General features: G+C 37.0%; 1 protein-coding gene across 3 annotated transcripts in view; it reads left to right on the forward strand.

Annotated features, from left to right (window-relative positions):
- HMCN1 (hemicentin 1) overlaps positions 1 to 22,166 on the forward strand; it is a 482,690-nt gene that overhangs the window by 280,890 nt on the left and 179,634 nt on the right. For all 3 annotated transcript variants that reach the window (XM_086694136.1, XM_086694137.1, XM_086694138.1), the window contains 6 exons: positions 574 to 852; positions 1,361 to 1,642; positions 2,363 to 2,471; positions 3,459 to 3,628; positions 4,936 to 5,090; positions 17,741 to 17,864. In XM_086694136.1, coding sequence (XP_086550262.1) covers positions 574 to 852; positions 1,361 to 1,642; positions 2,363 to 2,471; positions 3,459 to 3,628; positions 4,936 to 5,090; positions 17,741 to 17,864 — 1,119 coding nt within the window. The remainder of the gene's footprint in view (positions 1 to 573; positions 853 to 1,360; positions 1,643 to 2,362; positions 2,472 to 3,458; positions 3,629 to 4,935; positions 5,091 to 17,740; positions 17,865 to 22,166) is intronic.

The following is a 22,166-nucleotide window of genomic DNA, read 5'->3' on the forward strand; positions in this document are numbered from 1 at the left end:
GAACTCTTGGCAGCTAAAAAAAAAAAAAAAGGCAATAACAACGAAACAAAAACCTGTAAGAAGCAAAAGTTGGAAGATTCCGCAGCTCTTCCCAGTAACTGGTTCTGAAGGCACTTAGACCTTTAGTATTTTGCGGGGAGAAGGCATGCAGTTGTACAGGATGTGACATTTCCTGGTCCCTTGGCCTCATTTCAAATGTATCATATCCACTTTAAGTGGGGTTTTATTTTGTTTCCCTTTGTTTGTTCAACATAACTTTCTTAGTTATGTAATGAAGGAGACAGACATGTATATCATTTCTATGGTCAAACTAGTTATGTAACGATCTTTTGGACTTAAATGAACCCCTGAAATGAACCCTGTGACTTTCTGCTCTTACTGAAATCAAAACCCAAGAGGAAGGTGATAAAGATTGAGAAGACAGGCAGTTGACTATCAGTAGATAAATCATTGAGTTCCTAATTGTCTTTAATTCACATCTACTTTAAATGCATTCTTTACAGCATTTAGGAGTCTGGTACAGATGCTAAGCTAAAGCTAAAAGACTTGTTTCTTTTCTGCAATCCTTTGTAGTACCACCTAGTATTAAAGGAGGGAATGTCACCACAGAAATAGCAGCACTGATCAACAGCATAATTAAACTGGAATGTGAAACTCGGGGACTTCCAATGCCTGCTATTACTTGGTATAAGGACGGCCAGCCAGTCATATCCGGCTCACAAGCCCTTTATATTGATAAAGGACGATTTCTTCATATCCCTCGAGCACAGGTTTCTGATTCAGCAACATACACATGTCATGTCACCAATGTTGCTGGAACTGCTGAAAAATCATTCCATGTGGATGTCTATGGTAAGGAAAAAATACGTGCTGTAATCATATGCCTTTCTGTCTATGCTTTCAAATATGCCAACATCGAATTCATTCACTAATAAAGTCCTGGTGGGTTTGGTCATTTTCAATATGCATGGTTAGAAATGGGAAGAATTTGTCCCATGACTTGGAAAAAATATTTTAAAAAGATACAGTTAACAAGAGGCGGTCCATTCATTTGCCCAACCATTTGTCCATGGCACATGGAGCATCTAGACCATTTGGTTTTTATGGACGAGGTAAAGTTGTTTTCAGGACTAAGAACATTCTCTGCTGCTATCTACCCTTTGTAAGCGAGACGTAGCACAGAGTATCCCACAATATTGACAGTAGTTGCAGATCAGCTAACCCAAGAAATTCTTTCCTTAACAGCTTAGAAGGAGACAGACATGTATATCGTTTCTATGGTCAAACTACATGAAAACAAAATCTCCTGTATTCCACTAGGATTTCGAAGATGCCTGAAATGTTACTTTTTTCTACCTAGTTCCTCCAATGATTGAAGGTGACTTGGCTGTGCCTCTGAGTAAGCAAGTGATTATTGCTCATTCACTGACACTAGAGTGTAAAGCTACTGGCAACCCTCCTCCAGTTCTCACCTGGTTAAAAGATGGCGTACCTGTGAAAACCAGTGACAACGTCCGTACAGAAGATGGTGGGAAGAAACTAGAAATCTTGAGTACCCTAGAAGCCGACCGGGGACAGTATGTATGTGTGGCTACCAGTGTGGCAGGAGAAAAGGAAATCAAATACGAAGTTGATGTCTTAGGTAAATAAGGATGCCACAATCTGGATTCCAGATTCATAGCAAAACCTGACCATGTTATTAAATGTTTTTTGGTCATGGAATCATGAAATGATGTTACAGAAGGTTCAGTTGTCTGTTCAACTCTGGACCTGCACATTATTGAGTGGTGGATTTATCACCAGACCCAAGATCTAAGAACCCACGTAAATCTTCCACTGATTTTGACAGGCACACTTTGTATTTGTAAGTGCATTGATGCATTTTACATCTATGACAATATCTGATTGCAGTGAGTGATAACGTGGTCCCTGTCATGAGCGCTATGCTAGACAACAGGAAACTTTGTCTCTGGGCTTTGGGAAGTCATCTTGCAACCTTTTTAGTCTCTGTTTTTTTTATAAATTAAAGACTTTTGAACAGAGGCCCAATTTTTGAGGTTCATTTCTCTTATTATTATGAAAATAAGCAAACTAAACTATGAACTAGCTTTATATTCAGATGGCATCAGCAGCACCTACGTGGTAGATTAATTGAGAAAAATCCACAGTATGTCAAAAATACATTCCCCGATCCTAGCAAGTATGTATGGTAAAGTTTATTTTATATTTCAAATCCCCTTGGTGTATCAAATCCCTATGATACTTGTCAACCTTCTAAACTGCAACTTAGTACTGCTTAAAAGAGTAGTATATTTTTTCTGGTGTACATTTCTTTGTATGCTACATCTCTGTTGTTTTCTAGTGCCACCAGCTATAGACGGAGGAGATGAGACATCTTACTTCATTGTGATGGTTAATAACTTACTGGAGCTAGATTGTCAAGTGACAGGCTCTCCCACACCAACTATCATGTAAGGGTTTTGGTGTGTCTTCTAAATACCTCCCCCTTCTTTATTTGCGTGTTTTAGAGCTATCTTGAAAGAAGTCCTGTGTCATTAAAAGGCGGCCATATAAAATGATATTCCTTATGCTCCTCTTTTAAAAGACATACTCTGTATACAAAGGCGGCTTTTGCTTTATAATAACAGGGCCCCTAAATCTGCTCAATTAGACGAATTCCATTTATGCTCTGAGAAATACATTTTCAGTTTATAGAGACAGACTAGTAAGCAGTATCTGTCAGATCTTCCTGAGGAACTGAAATGTTTAATGAATGATTAAATAAAAAGTAATGTACTGGACATATTAGGGAAATAGAGGAAGTTACCATGCATATGTGTTTACCAATTTCTTTTCTTATTTCTTCATTCACAAAGCATTTGTGAATACCTAACCTTTCGTTTCCAAGGTGCAGGATATGCAAAGGAGCAGTTAGTCAACTAAGAGAATAATATATGTTCACATATGATTATAAAGTAAAATGGAAAGTGATAACTCATAAGAAATGAAAAAATACATAATGCTATGTGGTTTCAGTCTTTTATTTTACAGATGCTTTAGGAATGTATTCACTTTGCTGGTTAATATTGTTTAAACATCTGAAGTGAATAATATTTAGGGGCATTTGCCTCTTTCTGTTCCTTAACATTAATAGAAGAATGAAGAAAACACATAGCTACTGGGGCTCCAACAATATGCCAACTTCTGTGTTAGGCCAGCTTTACTTTTTTCTTTTCCCCATTATAGTTCACTTTATAGAATGGACAAATAGAGAATTTGGCAAATACAGTTGAGAATTTATATATCTATGTATGTACAGAGACATTTTAATATATAAATGGTTCTAGTTCCTCCGAGATAAACACACACACACACACACACACACACACACACACACACCTCTAGGAACTTAGTTTTTAAAATATATCTCCAGACTTCTTTTTGCCTTGTTTCTATAGGTGGCTAAAGGATGGCCAGCTAATTGATGAAAAGGATGGATTCAGGATTTTGCTAAATGGACGCAAATTGGTTATTGCCCAGGCTCAGGTGTCAGATACAGGCCTTTATCGCTGCGTGGCAACAAACATTGCTGGCGACCACAAGAAGGAATTTGAAGTTACTGTTCATGGTATGCTGAAGAAGAGACCAGAGCATTACATTTAAAATTAGCTTATGCACTGGGTCATTATTTAATTCAGATGGTAGCTCAGTAATCTGGATAAATCTTGAGTTGTGGAAAGTAATATGAAGTATGTGAATTTGAGTTAAGTTGTATGGCAGATTGGAAGGTACTTTACTAACACAGAGACTTAACCAAGAGACCTGTGTAAATGAATATACAGAATTCAAATGTTAGTGTGATTCTGCATAGAATGCCAGCGTCTGAGGAATGAGGCCAAATAAGATAGAATAGGCAGGCAGCAAGTTCTAAGTAAAGGGATTGTGTCCACTCTCCAGAGTTTAGTCAAAACAGGAGGGAGTGTGAATAAAGTCATTTCCAAAATAGAAGGTAAGGACCCTGTTCTGCAGGATCCAGGGTATGTAAGAATATTCACAGAACTAGCACAGAAGGATCAGAACCATTAGTGTAATGACGAGGCAACCCTCTGCCAGGGTATTATATGTCTCACTTGTCTGCAGATGTTGGGAACGTAGAGACCGCAATGGGAGACTGGAGAGCCATTTGGAACCCTCAGTAGAGGTTTCTATGAACATCAACATTTTTCCCTCTGTCCATGCAGACTTTTTTACTGCCTTTCCAATCCTGGGATGAAATATAGCTAACTCTGTTTCTCAGTCTCAATTCCAATTCTGGCAGCTTAAATCAAGTTACCATTCTGTATTCAATAGTCTTACTGGGGTCAGAGTCTTGCGGTAATAAATACAGGTACAGGAAACCCACCCTGATTTAATGAGGTAGTTCTAGAGAAAGAGAGGATCATAATAGATTGGGAAAACACACCAAAATGTGTAAGCCAAACATACATGCTGATTACAGTTGCTATAAATATATTTTACTTATTCTTTGAAGAATAGAAATCCACAGTTAAGAAATAGGTCATCTAAAATTGCTGAAGACTAAATTAAATGCATGAGATAAAATTATTTCATTGTTTGTTAAAATAGGAATTTCCCCTTTTCTAAATTTTAAAGTTTCAGGTTCTTACATCTGGATTTTTAAGTATTTGACTCCACTGATTATGGTTTTTGTTCCCTCCCTCCCTCCCGCTGTCCTTCCTTCCATCCATCCTTCCCTCTCTCACTTCTTCCCTTCCCCTGTTCTTTCTTTCCTTTCCTTCCCTTTCCTTCCCTTTCCTTTCCTTCCCTTTCCTTCCCTTCCCTTCCCTTCCCTTCCCTTCCCTTTCCTTTCCTTTCCTTTCCTTTCCTTTCCTTTCCTTTCCTTTCCTTTCCTTTCCTTTCCTTCCTTGAATCTAGTACCTCCAACAATCAAATCCCCAGATCTTTCTGAGAGAGCTATAGTGAAATACAAGCCTATCACTTTGCAGTGCATTGCCAATGGCATTCCAAATCCATCTATTACGTGGTTAAAAGATGGCCAACCTGTGAACACTGCCCAGGGAAATCTCAAAGTAAGTATCAATATTGCTTAGCCCAAAATGTGAAACCTACCTAGATCTTCTCAGAGCTATCACATTCTTCTTTCCTAATTGTAGATTTTCCTGTTGGACAGACTATAGAAAATTTACTAAAACAGTATGTGTTTTCCTTATAGTTTTTAGAATTTAACTTAATATTTTGATTTGAAGAATGAAATTAATTAAAGACTAATAATCATAATGATACTGATTTTAACTTACTGGTTGGTATTTTTGTTTGATGCATGACTCTTTTAAGTATTGAAAAAATGATGTTTCATGGATGAATGAACAGTGTTCATCCATATTGACTCAGAGTATCCCCAATGTGTTTATCATATACTAAGATTGAGGTAAAATCATATTTACATAAACCTAAGTGAAATAAGTCTTGAAAAAAAATACTTTAGTTTATAAGCTTCCAGAGGACAGAGACGCTGTCTGAATAAATTCATTTCTGTATCCTTCACTCTGAGTATAATCTCTGGCATAAAACTTTACCTCATTACATATTTTTAAATAAATAAATATATTTCAAACTTAGATAATCTAAACAGTGAATTTAAAAATCTGAATTAATAGATTTTGCTCCTAGGACCAAGTTAATTGACTAATGTGGGCTTGAACTTTGCTTGTAGTGAGTTTGCAGTAATAAGCGATGTGTTGAGTTCTCTTCCGAATAAGAAGTGATGGGTATCTGCTCACTTATTATTCCTATTCCAAGTCCTATGGAATTAATTGTATACATTTGTGCTAGTGAGAGATTCATTATGAAGCTTTAAAGCATACTGCTAGTAAGCAACTCTTTCTCTGGGAGATAGGTGTTTATAACATACATATATAAAACTTTAATTAGAAACTATAAAGAGTAATATTAAGAGAAAATATGGAGAAGTATGAGAACTGATATTGTGGAAAGGCTTTAGACATGAGGGTAATTCATAGAGAAAGTCTTTGAGCAGAGATCTGAAGAATACATAGGAACTGAATGGGTGACTTAATGGAAGAGAACTGAGTAGGGTGTTTCAGAGAAGATGTGTATGGGCAAGCAACTTAAAATAAAGGAGAGCATGACACCCCCTGAGGACCTGACAGCAAGCCAGGGGACTGAAGAGAGCAAGATGAGGTGGTATGAGAGGAGACCAAAGAGTGGGTAGAAGGCATTTAAGTAATGTTAATGGTTTTATTTGTACTTAAATACATGAGAGATCTTTGAAGAGTTTTAAGAGAGGAGTGACATAATCAAATCTTCACTTTAAATAGTTACCAGACCCCTATAAGATAATGAGTTGAATGAAGGAGTTAAAAGTAGATATGTGGGCAAGGGTGGTCCAAGACAGCAGTACAGGAAGATCCTGAACTCACCTCTTCCTATAGACACCAAATTTACTGCCACATATGGAACACTTGCTCTGAAAAAGATCTGAAAACTAGCTGAACAGCTCTTCTATGACAAAGGGTAAAAGGGCAACATCAAGATGGGCAGGGGAGGCAGAGGTGCAGTCTTGCCAAAAACCACACCCCTGGCATGGTGACCCTCAACAGGGAGGGATCTCACAAGTCTGGAGCTTCTCCCTGAGGAGATGGGGCTCCTGCCCTATGTCAGGCATTTAAGCCCTTGGGACCTGTACTGGAGAGATGAGCCATAAAACATCTGGCTTTGAAAACCATTGGACCTTACATCCGAGAGACCCCAAGGACTGTAGGGATCTGAGATACCTCATGACTCACATGCACACTTACCTGCCCTGGGACCTAGTGTAAAAGTTTAAAAAGTACCTAGACTCTATGTGAAGGATATTCACTTGCTAATTTATTTTTAAACGTTTATTTTATTTTGAGGCAAAGGGAGGGGCAGATAGAGAGATAGAGACAGAGAATCTCAAGCAGGCTCCACGCTGTCAGAGCAGAGCCTGATGCAGGGCTCTGTCTCGTGAACCATGGGATCATGACCTGAGGGGAAATGAAGAGTCAGATGCTTAACCCACTGAGCCCCCCAGGCACCCCTTTATTTGCTAATTTTAAAGCATCTGCCAGAGGGGCAGGGACCAGTAGGGACTTTCTCCAGGGACAGAGGTCCTGGGAGGCACCAGTTTTGCATTCTTCCTCTACCTTGCTAGCAAAAGCAGATGTGCACAGACACAGCAATCTCCCACTGCCTTGCTGCAGTGGAGCGTGTGCTCTGCCCCTAGCACTCTTTCCATGCCTTGCTAAAGCTGCAGGCATGCCCCACCTCAAGTTCTCTCCCACTGCCTCACTAAAGTTGACAGGCAAGCACAGTCCACACAGGAGATACCCCTTCCTGGACCTAGTGGCCAGAGGAGCTTGTGTGCCAGGGCCTATGGGACTGTAACAATAACCAGAAAAACAGTTTTTGGCAGGCTACCCCACCCAAGGCATTGCACAGACAGTAAACTGGAATATACTCCTAGTCTGCTGGTGAAAAAGGCCCACCACTGGTCCTCGAGCTTCAACCTGAGGGATGGGCTTCAGGTTTGCCATCCATGTAGAGACTCTGAAGGCATTCCCAGGGAACATAGGCAGGGAGACACCACCTATGTGTCCTCCCTTGGCCTTGCTATATATAGCTCACTCCCAGGAAGAAGCATATACTCACATCTGAAGCCCCAAATTTTGTAATTTGTCACCCGGGGACACCTCCAGATCCCCTGGTCTTAAGGCCAGCAGGGATTACAATTGCAGTGCCATTTGTATACTTTAAAAGCTGCTGCCTGAGGATCTGGCTTCCAGTCAGCCTGAAGCCAGGTACTGACCAAGATCTCTCTCTCTCTCTCTCTCTGGAGCACTGACAGGTCTTGAAACACTCTTAACAACTGAGACCTATCAGGAGTAAATCAGGCTACTTAGTCACAAAGTGTGAGAGACAACCAAGAGCTAAGGCAAGGTTGAATGATGAGGTTAATCTAGACAAGGCCACTCTTTTAACAGTGGGAAGATAGCTGTTTTGCCTAATACATAGAAATTAACACAGAGACTCAAGCAAAATGAGGAAATGGAAGAGTGTGTCTCAAAAGGAAGAACAAAACAAAACCTCAGGAAAAAAAAAAGATCTTAATGAAATGGAGGTATGTAATCTACCTGATAAAGAGTTCAAAGTAATGGTCACAAAGATGCTTACTGAACTCAGGAGAAGAATGGATGAACACAGTGAGAACTTCAACAAAACATAGGAAATATAAGAAAGTACCAAATAGAAGTCACAGAGCTGAAAAATAATAATTGAACTGAAAAATACACTAGGGGGGTTCAACAGCTGCTTAGATGAAGCAGAGGGACAAATCAGTGAGCTGGAAGATAGGGCAATGGGATTCACCCAAACAGAAAAGCAAAAAGAAAAAAGAATTTCTAAGAAATGAAGATAGCTAAAGGGACTATGGGGCAACATCGAATGGAATAGCATTCACATTACATGGGCTTCAGAAGGGGAAAAGAGAGAGAAAGGGGGCACATTTCACGAAGTAATGGATGAAAACCTCTCTAAGCTGGGGAAGAAAACAGACATCCAGGTCCAGGAAGCACAGAGAGTTCTAAATAAGATGAATTGAAAGAGATCCACATGAAGAGACATTATAATTAAAATGTAAAAAGTTAAAGATAAAAAGAAAACCTTAAAAATAGCAAGAAAAAAGCAATTTGTTAGGTACAATGGACCTGCCCCACCTGCCCCCCCCTTCCCCTATAAGACTATGATTTTTCAGCAGAAACCTTGCAGGCTAGAAGGGAGTGGTGTGATATATTCAAAGTGCTGAAAGGAAAAACAACTTGCCCTCAAGAATACACTACCCAGGGGCGCCTGGGTGGCGCAGTCGGTTGAGCGTCCGACTTCAGCCAGGTCACGATCTCGCGGTCCGTGAGTTCGAGCCCCGCGTCAGGCTCTGGGCTGATGGCTCAGAGCCTGGAGCCTGTTTCCGATTCTGTGTCTCCCTCTCTCTACCCCTCCCCCGTTCATGCTCTGTCTTTCTCTGTTCTAAAAATAAGTAAACGTTGAAAAAAAAAAAAAAAAAAAAGAATACACTACCCAGTATATTATTATTCAGCATTGAAGGAGAGTAAAGAGATTTTTAGACAAGCAAGAGGTAAAAGAATTTATCACAAGAAAAAAAAAAAAATGTTAAAGGGACTTTAAGCTGGAAAGAAAAAGCACTAACTAGTAATAAGAAAACATGCAAAAGTAAAAATGCCACTGGTAAACTAAATATATAGTAAAGGTAGTGGGTTAATTACTTATAGGGCCAGTATTAAGATTAAAAAACAAAAGTAAAATTAACTGTAACCACAACAAACAGTTACGGGAGACACAAAATAAAAGAATGTAAAATGTGACATCAAAAACATAAAACACTTGGGGGGGATGTAGATATGTAAAATTTTAGAATGCATTCAAACTTAAGTTGCCATCAGTTTATTTTTTTTAAATGTTTACTTATTTATTTTGAGAAAGATAGAAACAGCACAAACTGGGGAAGGGCAGAGAGAGAGGGAGACAAAATCCCAAGCAGCCTTTGTGCTGTCAGCACAGAGACCGACACAGGGCTCAGTCTCAAAAAGTGTGAGATTGGGACCTAAACCGAAACCAAGAGTCAGATGCTTAACTGTCTGAGCCAGCCAGGTGCCCCAGCTATCAATTTAAAATAGACTATTGTATAATAGGTTGTTATACGTGAGCCTCATGGTAATTACAAAGCAAAAACTTATAGTAGGTACACAAAAGATAATGAGAAAGTAATCTAAACATAACACTAAACAAAGTCATCAAACCACAAGGGAAGAAAGCAAGAGAAGAGGAAAGAACAGAGAGGAACTACAAAAACAGCCAGAAAGCAATTAACAACTTGGCAATAAGTACATTCCTATCAACAATTTATTGGGTGGGGGTGGGGAAGGGACAGGTCATTTCCTTGTTTTAAAAAATTAAAATTACTTTTTTGTTGAAGTTGATATAAAATGTTACATAAGTTTCAGATGTACAACATAGTTGAACACTATAGTGATTAAAATATTCTGTACATTATACTATGTTCACCACAAGTGTAGCAATCATCTGGCACCATACAATGCTATTATAATGCCATTGGCTATATTCCCTATTCAATAATTACTTTAAATGTAAATGGACTAAATTCTCCAATCAAAAATATACAGTGTCTAAATGGATTAAAAAAAAAACAACAACAAGATTCATCTATATGCTGCCTACAAAAGACTTAGTTCAGATGTAAGGACACAAACAAACTGAAAGTGAAGAGATGGTAAAACATATTCCATGCAAATGGAAATGATAACTAGGCTGGTAAAGTTATACTTGTATCAGACAAAATAGACTTTAAAGCAAAAACTATTAAAAAAAGAGACAAAGGACATTACATAATGATAAAGGCCATTACATAATCATTTCATAATGATCCAGCAAGAAGGTGTAACATTTATAAATATGTATATACCCAACATAGAAGCACAAAAGTATACAAAGAAAATATTAAGAGACCTACACAGAGAGATTAACAGCAATACAATAATAACAAGGGACTTTAATATCCCACTTAAATCAGTGAATAGATCATCCAGAAAAAAGGCAATAAAGAAATATCAGTATTAAGCAACACATTAGATCAGGTTTACTTAATAAATATGTACAGAATATTCTATCCTAAATCAGCAGAATACACATTCTTCTTAAATGCATATGAAACATTCTCCAGGATAGATCACCTGGTAGGCCACAAAACAAATGTCAATAAATTTAAGAAGATTGAAATCATATCAAGAATAGTTTCTGACCACAATGGTATGAAGCTAGAAAAATAATTACGAGAAAAATACAGGAAAAATAACAAATATGTGGATATTAAGCAACATGAACAATAATTTCATCAACAAAATATCAAAGGGGAAATTAAAAAATAAAATACCTAAGACAAATGAAAATCGAAATACAATGTACCAAAATCAATAGGCTGCAGCAAAAGCCATTCTAAGAGGGGAGTTTATAGAGATACAGACTTACCTCAAGAAACAAGAAAAATCTCAAATAAGAAATCTAACTTTTCACTTAAAGGAACTAGAAAAAGAACAAACAAAGCCTAACATTAGTTGAAGGAAGGAAATAATAGATCAGAGCAGAAATAAGTGAAATGGGGACAAAAAAGAAAAAAAGAGACTAATGAAATTAAGAGATAGTTCTTTGAAAAGATAAACAAAGCTGACAAAATTAGCTAGATTCACCAAAAACAGTACAGAAATGGTTCAAATAAATAAAATCAGAGGTAAAAAAGGAGAGTGTACAACTGATACCACAGAAATACAAAGGATCATAACAGGCTACTATGAACAGTTACATGACCAACAAATTGGACAACCTAGAAGGAAGAATAAATTCCTAGAACATACAATCTTTGAAGACTAAATCAAGAATAGGAAATCTGAATAGACCAATCACTAGTAAAGAGACTGAATCAGTAATCAAAAAAACTATCAGGTCACCTGGGTGGCTCAGTTGGTTAAAGTCGGACTCTTGATTTCAGCTTAGGTCATGCTCTCACGGTTTGTGGGTTCGAGTCCTGCATTAGACTCTGCTCACAGTGCAGAGCCTGCTTGGGATTCTATCTCTCTCTCTCTCTCTCTGTCTCTCCCCAGCTCTCCCCCCGCTCAAAAATAAATAAATAAGCATTAAAAACAAAAACAAAAACACTATGAACAAACAAAATTCCAGGACCCGATTGCTTCACTGGTGAATTCTAGAAAACATTCAAAGAAGATTTTGTACTTATCCTTCTCTAACTCTTCCAAAAACTTGAAGAAAAGGGAACACTTCCAAATTTATTTTTTGAGGGCAGCTTTACCCTGATACTAAAACTAGACAAGGACACCATATAAACAAAATAAAACAAACAACAAAAAAACCCAATCAACAACAACAAAATTATAGGCCTATGTCCCTAATGAACATAGATGCAAAAATCCTCAACAAAATATTAGCAAACTAAATTCAACAATACATTACAAGGATCATAAACCATAATTAAGTGGAATTTACTCCAGGGATGCAAGGATGTTTCCAACACTCACAAATTAACCAGTGAAATGCACCACATTAACAGATGAAGGATAAAAATCATACGATCATCTCAATAGAAAAATCGTTTGAAAAAAAAAAAAAAAAAAGAAAAATCGTTTGACAAAAGTCAACATCCATTTATGATGAAAACACTCAACAGAATGGGAATAGAGGAAACGTACCTGAACATAATTAAGGCCATATATGATAAGCCCACAGCTTATCATGTTCAGTGGTGAAAAACTGAAAGTTTTTTCTCTAAGATCAAGAGCAAGACAAGTATTCCCACTCTCACCGCTTTTATTCAATATAACATTGGAAGTTCTAGCCAGAACAATTAGTCAAGAAAAAGAAATAAAAGTCATCCAGATTGAAAAGAAAAAGTAAAACTGTCACTATTTGCAGACAATATGATTTTATATATACAAAAAATCCTATAGACTTCACCCAAAAACTGTTAGAACTAATAAATTAAGTCAGTAAAGTTGCAGAATACAAAATCAATATACAAAAATTGGTTGCATTTCTATACACTAACATACTATCAGAAAGATAAATCAAGAAAACAATCCCATTTAAAATTGCATAAAAAAGAATAAAAAGAAATTTTAACAAGGAGGTGAAAGTCCTGTGCACTAGAAAATTATAAGACATTGATGAAAAAAATTGAAGGCACAAACAAATGGAAAGGTATCCCATGCCCATGAATTGGAATAATTAATCTTGTTATAATGTTCATAATACCCAAAGCAACCTATAGATTCAATGCAATTTCTATCAAAAATTCAATAGCATTTGCCACATAAGTAGAACAAACGTAAAATTTGTATGTAACCACAAAAGATCCCAAGTAGCCAAAATGATCTTGAGAAAGAAAAACAAACCTTGAAGCCTCATGCTGTTTTCAAACTATACTACAAAACTATAATAATCAAAAACAGTTTGGTATTGGCATAAAGACAGACACATAAATCAATGGAACAGAATAGAGAGAGAGCCTAGAAATAAACCTACACATATATAATTAATTAATTTATGACAAAGGAGGCAAGAATATACAATGGGGAAAGCATGTTCTCTTCAATAAAGGGCATTGGAAGAACTGGATAGTCACATGCGAAAGAATGAATCCAAAACACTGTCTTACACCATACATAAAAATTAACTCAAAATTGATTAAAAACTTGAATGTAGGTCAAAATGGATGAAGGACCTAAATGTGAGACAGGAAACCATCAAAACCCTAGAGGAGAAAGCAGGAAAAAACCTCTTTGACCTCAGCCACAGCAATTTCTTACTTGACACATCTCCAAAGGTAAGGGAATTAAAAACAAAAATGAACTATTGGGACCTTATCAAGATAAAAAGATTCTGCACTGCAAAGGAAACAATCAACAAAACTAAAAGGCAACCTATGGAGTGGGAAAACATATTTGCAAATGACATATTGGATAAAGGGCTAGTATCCAAAATCTACAAAGAACTCACCAAACTCCACACTTGAAAAACAAATAATCCAGTGAAGAAATGGGCAGAGGACATGAATAGACACTTTTCTAAAGAAGACATCCAGATGGCCAACAGATACATGAAAAGATACTCAATGTCACTCCTCATCAGGAAAATACAAATCAAAACCACACTGAGATACCACCTTACACCAATCAGATTGGCTAAAATGAACAAATCAGAGGAGACTATAGATGCTGGAGAGGATGTGGAGAAATGGGAACCCTCTTGCACTGTTGGTGGGAATGCAAACTGGTGCAGCTGCTTTGGAAAACAGTGTGGAGGTTCCTCAAAAAATTAAAAATAGATCTACCCTATGACCCAGGAATAGCACTGCTAGGAATTTACCCAAGGGATACAGGACTACTGATGCATAGGGGCACTTGTACTCCAATGTTTATAGCAGCACTCTCAACAATAGCTAAATTATGGAAAGAGCCTAAATGTCCATCAACTGACAAATGGATAAAGAAGCTGTAGTTTATATATACAATGGAATACTACTTGGCAATGAGAAAGAATGAAATCTGGCCATTTGTGGATGGAACTGGAGGGTATTATGCTATGTGAAGTAAGTCAGCAGAGAAAGACAGATACTATGTTTTCACTCATATGTGGACCCTGAGAAACTTAACAGAAGACCATGGGGGAAGGAAAGGGGGGGAAAAAGTTACAGAGAGAGAAGGAGGCAAACCATAAGAGACTCTTAAATACTGAGAACAAACTGAGGGTTGATGGGGGGGGGTGGGGGAGAAGGGAAAGTGGGTGATGGGCATTGTTGAGGGCACTTGTTGGGATGAGCACTGGGTGTTGTATGGAAACCAATTTGACAATAAGTTATATTTAATATAAAAAAAACTTGAATGTAGGACCTGAAACCACAAAACTCCTAGAAGAAAACGTAGGTAATAAGCTTCCTGACAAGAGTCTTGGCATCGAGTTTTTAGATATGACTCCAAAATCAAAGACAGCAAAAGCAAAACTAAACAAGTGGGATCAATCTACATCAATCTAAAAAGCTTCTTCACAGGAAAGGAAACCACCAACAAAATTCAAAGGCAGCCTATTAAATGAGAGAAAAAAATGTAAATCATATATCTGGTAAGGGATTAATTTCCAATGTATATAAAGAAGTCAATATAATAGTAAAAAAAAGCAATCTGTTTTAAAAATGGGCATAATATATAAATAGACAGTTTTCCAAAGACATATAGATGTCCAACAGGCACATGACAAAATGTTTAACATCAGTGATTATCAGGGAAATTCAAATCAAAACCATGAGATATCACCTCACACCTGTTTGAAGGCTATTATCAAAACCACGAGATATCACCTCACACCTGTTTGAAGGCTATCAACAAGTGTTGGTGAGGATGTGGAGAAAAGGGAACACTTTTGCATTGTTAGTGGGAATGTATACTAGTGCAGCCACTATGAAAACAGTAGGGAGAGTCCTCAAAAAATCAAACATAGAGTTACCACACGATTCAGCAATTCCACTTCTGGGTATTTATCCAGAGAATACAAAAACACTTAACTCAAAAAGATATATGCACCCATGTGTTCATTGCAGCAGCATCTACAATAATCAGGACATGGAAACAACCAAAGTGTTCATCAGTAGATGAATGGATAAAGAGGATGTGATAGAGATAGAGATAGAGATAGACACACAATGGAATACTACTCAATCATAAAAAAAAATGAAGTCTTGCCATTTGTGTCAACCCAGATGGACCTTGAGGGCATTATATGTGGAATCTAAAAAACGAAAGAGACAAAACAAAGCTCATAGATACACATAGAACAGATTGGTGGTTGCCATAGAGGAAGGGGGTTGAGAGGTGGAAAAAATAGGTGAAGGTAGTCAAGGTGAAGGTGGTACAAAGTCCCAGATATTAAGTAAATAATTCATGGGGATGTGATTACAGCATAGTGACTATACTCAATAATATTGTATTGCATTGTGGAAAGTTAACAAGAGAGTAAATCTTAAAATTCTCATCACAAGAAAAGCAATTTGTAACTTTGTATGATGACAAGACTTGTGATCACTTTACGACGTATACAGATATATGAATTATTATGTTGTACATGTGAAACTACAATTACATGCCAATTTTACTGCAAAAAATAAATTTAAAAAGATAAAGAGTAGACGTGTGGATATCAATTAGGACTTTATCATCTAGGAGAGAGAGGAGATTGAAATTTGAACTCACATTCTGACCATGAAGAAGATGTCATTATGACTCAGTGAAAAATTGCACATGAAAGTTGAGGTAGTGGGAAATATCAAGGAAAACATGGAGAATCTAACTACACAAATACATAGATTATGATGCATCCAGTATGATAGACTTTGGAGGACATCCCATTTCGGGAAAAAAACTGTATTTCAGTTTTAGACTTTTGGAGGTTAAGTTGACTTTGAGATAAAGTGGAGATCAGGTAGACCACGGAATGTATGCTCCTGGAGCTCATAGGAGAGCTCTAGCTGGAGATACTGACAAATAATGATATTTGAAACCATGGATGTGAATGAGTTTATCTAAGGGGAGAGTAAAGAGTAAGAAAAAATGGAAGAGAACTGACCTAGTTCAGACTCTTAAAAAATTATGACATTTAAAGGCCATGTGCAGAAGTCTAGAAGTGACTATTAATGTATGAAAGTGCTGCTTAATGTGTTTAGTACAGTATGGTTGGAGAATGGGTCAAGTGGGAGTTTACATGGGAGTGTATGGAGAGCAGATCATTTGGGTTCAAAATGTGGGAAGCCTGGAAGGCTATGTATGCCAAGTTCGGATTTCATGCTAGGCAAAGTGGGGAGCTGTGAGTGAGCTTTGAAGGGGAACTGGTAAAAGGATCAAATTTGCATTTTAGGCAAATCATTCTGGCAGTGATATATAAGATAGATTAACAGTTTGGGAGGTTGGAGACACTGGAATATAAATTAAGAAACTATTATAATCCCACAGTGGTTGTGAGAATGGAAAATAGGGGATCTGAAAAATATAGAGTAGTATACTTAATAGGAGAGTCAGATTGGGCTCTGAAATCAAGATGACTTGGAGAATAGTGGTGCTATTAAACAAGATTGGAAACATGCAATGAAAAGTAGGTCTGGAGATACAAGGAAACAGTTATTGGATATGTTAAATTTCATGTGCTAACCCATCCAGCAGATAGCTGGAACAGGGAGTGTGGAGCTCAGGAGAGAAATTGAGGCCAGTACTATAAATTTAAGAGTCTGCACAGGATTCTTTGCTGAAGACATGAATTTGGATGAAAACTATCAGAAATCTGAGCTTTATTTTTATGGGGCAGGAGGAGGAAGTAGACAGATTGAGAACTGAGGACATTTTGTATCTTCAACAACCAGAGAGTAGAGTGATTCAGGAGTAGGTGGTCAATAATGCCAAATGCCGTAGATGGGGGAAGAGAAAATGAGCTTACTACGTATGCTGTTGGATCTTGTGCTTAGAAGTTACTGATAACCTTTGAATAATCAGTTTCAAAGAATAACCCTTAAACTACCAGTTCCAAAATGGTGGAGGCTAGTTGCAATAGATTTAAAAGAGAAATGAGGAAAAACAGTCAGGAAGAAATGTATCTGCATTTCCATTACTCATATTTTGTAATTTTTATTGTTTTTCTGGCCCCGGTGACCATTTAATCAAAAAAGATTGTTGTTTTAAAACTATTTATGAAGTGTTATATAAATGTGTGTTTTTTTAAGTAGCTTAAATTTTTATCACATACCTCATAGTTCAGTGCTAAAGTCTTTTGTTCAGTGAAGTTTTATGACTATACCAGCAGGCTGGTCTTAGGTTATTTTATTTTGTGTTTTCTAAAGAATAAAAAAAGTTTTCAATCGCATCAGTCTATTTTTTGTATGACAAAGCGATCTGGCTCTAATCTATCTAGAGATAATTAAGATATTGGCATAAAACTATAATTAGCTAGTATAAATTTAAATGAGTTTGTCTACCTAAGCAAATGTTTTACAGTCCAATATAAAGTACAAAGTGCTGCCATGCTTTCTGTTCCCAATTAGATACAGTCTTCCGGTCGAGTTTTACAAATTGCCAGAGCCCTGATGGAAGATGCTGGCAGATACACATGTGTGGCCACCAATGCAGCCGGAGAAGCACAACAGCACCTTCAGCTACATGTGCATGGTAATGTCATTCCCATGTCTTAACAAAAGAATATTTCTATGACTTTTTCTTTTAACATGATGACTCATTTTTACTGAATTACAGTATAAAAGAAACAAGTGTTTATTTTAGTCTATATTTAAAAACTAGGTTTTTTTACATTATTGTAATTATAATTGCTCATATTAAGATACTCAGTTTGTCAGGTATCAACTAAAAAATTTTTTTAACATTTATTCATTTTGGAGAGACAGACAGAGCATGAGTGGGGCAGGGGCAGAGAAAGAGGGAGACAGAATCCGAAGCAGGCTCCAGGCTCTGAGCGGTCAGCATGGAGCCCGACACGTGGCTTGAACTCATGAACTGTGAGATCATGACCTGAGCCAAAGTCAGATGCTTAACCAACTGAGCCCCCAGGCGCCCCTGTCACGGTATCAGTTAAGATATTCAGGTTGTCAAATAGGATGTGCTAGAGTTCATAAATAAATATCCTACTGTGTGTTTTTAATTATTTGAACTCTGTTAACTAATAACGTTGTACACATAACTTTTATCGTAAAGACAGAGATGCAGGATTGTGCCTTAGTATTTTCTGTGATTTTCTTTCCTGCCTATAAGAGGGATTTTGTAAGTAGAAGGTAGCCTTGACTGAGGATCTTCTCTCATGTTTTTGAAAAAGTCTGGGTGGCCATGGAATACCCTCTGAATATTATAGCTTCACAATAAACTTGAAAGAATAGTTGACCTTGAATATGAGACTTCAGATCTCTGGAGTCTCATCAGAAAAGGTCAAGAATTGTAGTTTTGAACTTTCCTAATTCAGCTAAATATATTTGCAGAGAGCTATCCAAGATCTCCATTTATACTTTATTCACTTTCTCTAGTCTGTGTGATTGTTTGTTAAATCCTTTATTCATTCATTTCATTTATTCTTCATTCATTCATTCATTCATTCATTCATATATTCACTCTGCATTTACTGAGCAATTTAACTGAGAAGGATGCCCTAGCATCTAGCTTGATTCCAGGTACATTTTTAGTAGGCAGTCAATAAATACTTAAGAAATGAAAAAGTAAATAGTAAGTGAATGAAAAAAATTTAAATTGGACACTGAATTCTTCTAATCTGCTTTACATATTTTATTTAAATCAGTTAAAAGATTCAGATCATCAGTTCCCTAAATGTTTCTAATAAACCCATTTATTTTCCCCCTTTCCCTAAATACGATCACCTAACTTATGGATGTCATACGCACAGACTATGTTCCTTAACAAGGCCTTTATTTCTTCATTTAGCAATTAACTTAAAGACCAATATCTAACTGTAACGATCTTGGAATTGGTTTGCCATGCTTAAGAGTTTGGGAACAGGCTGACCCTGCTCTCCCTGAAGTTGCCTCGCATTTGCCTCGTTCCCCGCAAGGGCTTTGTCTCTTCCTAGTGCTCTACATCAGCTGTCTCCAGCACATACTGAAACTTCCACCTCCATCTAAGAGTGTGGTGTGGGCGGCCTTGCTCTCCTTTCCCCATTTTCGGACCCTCAGACTCCTCCTCTCCTCTTCCTACAAGCTGTTTATCTTCTCCCTTCCAGCAGTTTCTGTCTTTGTCTCCATTGTTGCCTAAAAGGAAACAGTTAGGTGGGCTAGCATGATGTGTTGGCAATTACCTCAGGCACTGGAGTCAGGCCAATTGTGGTTTAAAGTCTATGCCAACCATGATCTATGTAACCTTGAGCAAACCATTTAATTTCTCAGAGTATCTGACTTGCAGAGTGCTTTTGAGGTTTTGAGGTATTAGATGTAAAATACCTCCCACTTTTACTCTCTCGGGTGTTATCAAAAAGAAAGATGTTTTTGTTTTCTAGACTAGATTAAAATACTTAAATGAAGAATAGAATGTATGTCTCGAGAGCTGGGAAAAACAAAACTTCAGCGTTCGGGGCTCCCAAACTTTAATGTTTGTAAAAATCATATGTATTGCATGTTAAAAATACAGCTTCCTGGGCCCAGTTTCAGATGTCCCCAAACAACATCTCTGATGCAAGTGGTCTGTATGCCATTACCCAGAGAAACATTGGCCCATACTCTAAAAACTTGCTTAGAGATTTACTAATGTAGTCAAGAATAATTGAAAACCAGAGTTCATGAAAGAAATCAAGGATTCCATAAAATATAAAGCAACAACAGAAAGAAAAACATCAATATGTAAGAAAACATAAGTATATAAATCTACAGTCTGAATATGGTAACAAAATATATGTTAGCAAGGATTGCAGTTAGGATACATGCATGCATGGAAAATCATCGGGCAGAGGGGCAGCAAGCTGGAAGACATCTGAGTTAATGTGAGAAGAAAAAGAAACAGAAGGTTAGTCATTGTAAGTATGTATTAAAAGCTACCAAGCTGGATGGAGCATACAAAACAATCTTTTTGATACAAATCACAAATGGAATAGAGGTAAGATACAGTTCATTGATCTGAAAAGGAGAATAAATGATGAAGTGGACTTCTAATCTAATATTGATTGCGATCCACCTGGCAGGAAGTAGTTAGTTACTGTCCAGAAATCAGGACAGAAAGCTGACATATTATCTTGGTACTCTCGACAGCGATGTCCCATTGGATGCAAAGGACTCCAAACTTGATTCTGTCCTCTTCAATACTTGTATTAATAACTTCAGTGAGGGTGGGAGATGTTAATAAAAAGTGTAGAAATTTCTAAAGGATTAGTTGGCCATAGATTTGAAAAATATCTCAGAAGTTAAAATAGCAAGTTAATACAAATAGGGTGGGAGAAGAGTGGCTTACAGACTCCACACATTGAAATACTGGAGATATCAATGGCTTTCCGTAATTAATGTAGACATGCGCATTCAATTTCATAATAAAGTTAATAATCTTAGAAGTCAGTACTAGAAACAGTATGAACAAGAAAGGAAATAGCCCTATTATACTCTTGCTCTCTGAATGCTTCTGAAGTATTATATCTAATCCTGGTGCTATATATTAAGAGGGACATTGAAAAATCTATAGAGAAGCAACTATCATTTAATTTAGTATTTTAATTGATTGATTTAACCAGTCTTACAGTTGCTTTCTAAGTGAGCATTTGTTTTAGTCCTAATCTTTATTTATGGGGTAACACATTCAGTGAATGAGCATTTACTGTAATTGTCATCCAAAAGTACTCAACCCTAAGAACCTCAGCTTTCCAACTGTTTAATATTTTCCTTTCTTATAAAAAAGATTGTAGATTCCTTCATTCTCCTCAAGCATGGGAAAACATGTTTTCAAAAGGTGAAGTAAGGTGGATGGTCTCCTGGACTAGAAGATTATGTCATGATCATGAGGAACATTCTTGTGATCCCCTAGGTTTCTTAGGGGGAGTTATGTCTTTTATAGAAGGCAGAGACTCTCAGTAGGTGGTCCTTTTTGATCATCAAAGTTTCATAATTCTGAAAGTTCTAATTCTCTAGACCAAACTATGAAATTTTATCTAAACCTCAGATATTTGCCAAGTGAGACAGATGTTTCCACAAACAGATGATTTCTTGGGGTCTGATGGCTCAGGCATTCATTACATCTGTACTTAATTATATCCTAGGAAAGATTAACCAAGGTGAAGCACCCAGAAGTGGCATGTTATGGTTAACAGCGTGGGTTTTTAATTTGTGTCCCTCTACTGCCAAGTAATATCATGAGGACAGTAGGCTTTGATGTTAAGTTTTTAGATCTGTTTTCTCATCTGTAAAATGGAAAGAATAATGATAGTGTAATTGGGGAGGTTGTTACGAGGATTAAATGAAAGCCTGCATGTGCTTACAACTACAAGCTTACCCTGGTGCCTGGTTTCTAATTATTATCTGTAAATAGCAACTTACCAACTGTTTTGGCCAAATGCATATTTGGCTTTTGGCCCTTCTCACAGCACCAACATTTCAACAAATATATCTGAAGTTCCACTGCCTTTACTGTTGGCCAGGAACCATCCTGGGTCTGTATTAGCTGTCTGGTGAAAACATTAGTAGAGCACCCATTAATTTAATTTTATTATTTTAAAGTATTTGCTTGGCTAACATCTGCTAACACCCACTTAAAAAAGGTTCCTCTATCATTTCTGTGTTTTGGTTAATAGCTCACTTGTGACCTAAAGGAGACTTGGGAATGTTGTGAGGAACTTTTTTTTTCTTTTTTAATGGATAACTTGAGTTTAGCACTCTAGTATTTTCTCAGTATAAATAAATTTATTACTCACTATATCATAATTCTGGCGGTTAGGTGGGATTAACTCAGTTTTTTATTAGTTATGTATTAAATTGAATT

This window comes from Puma concolor, chromosome E4 (genome assembly GCF_028749965.1).
Source record: "Puma concolor isolate L17-30 chromosome E4, mPumCon1.1.hap2, whole genome shotgun sequence".
NCBI lineage: Eukaryota > Metazoa > Chordata > Mammalia > Carnivora > Felidae > Puma > Puma concolor.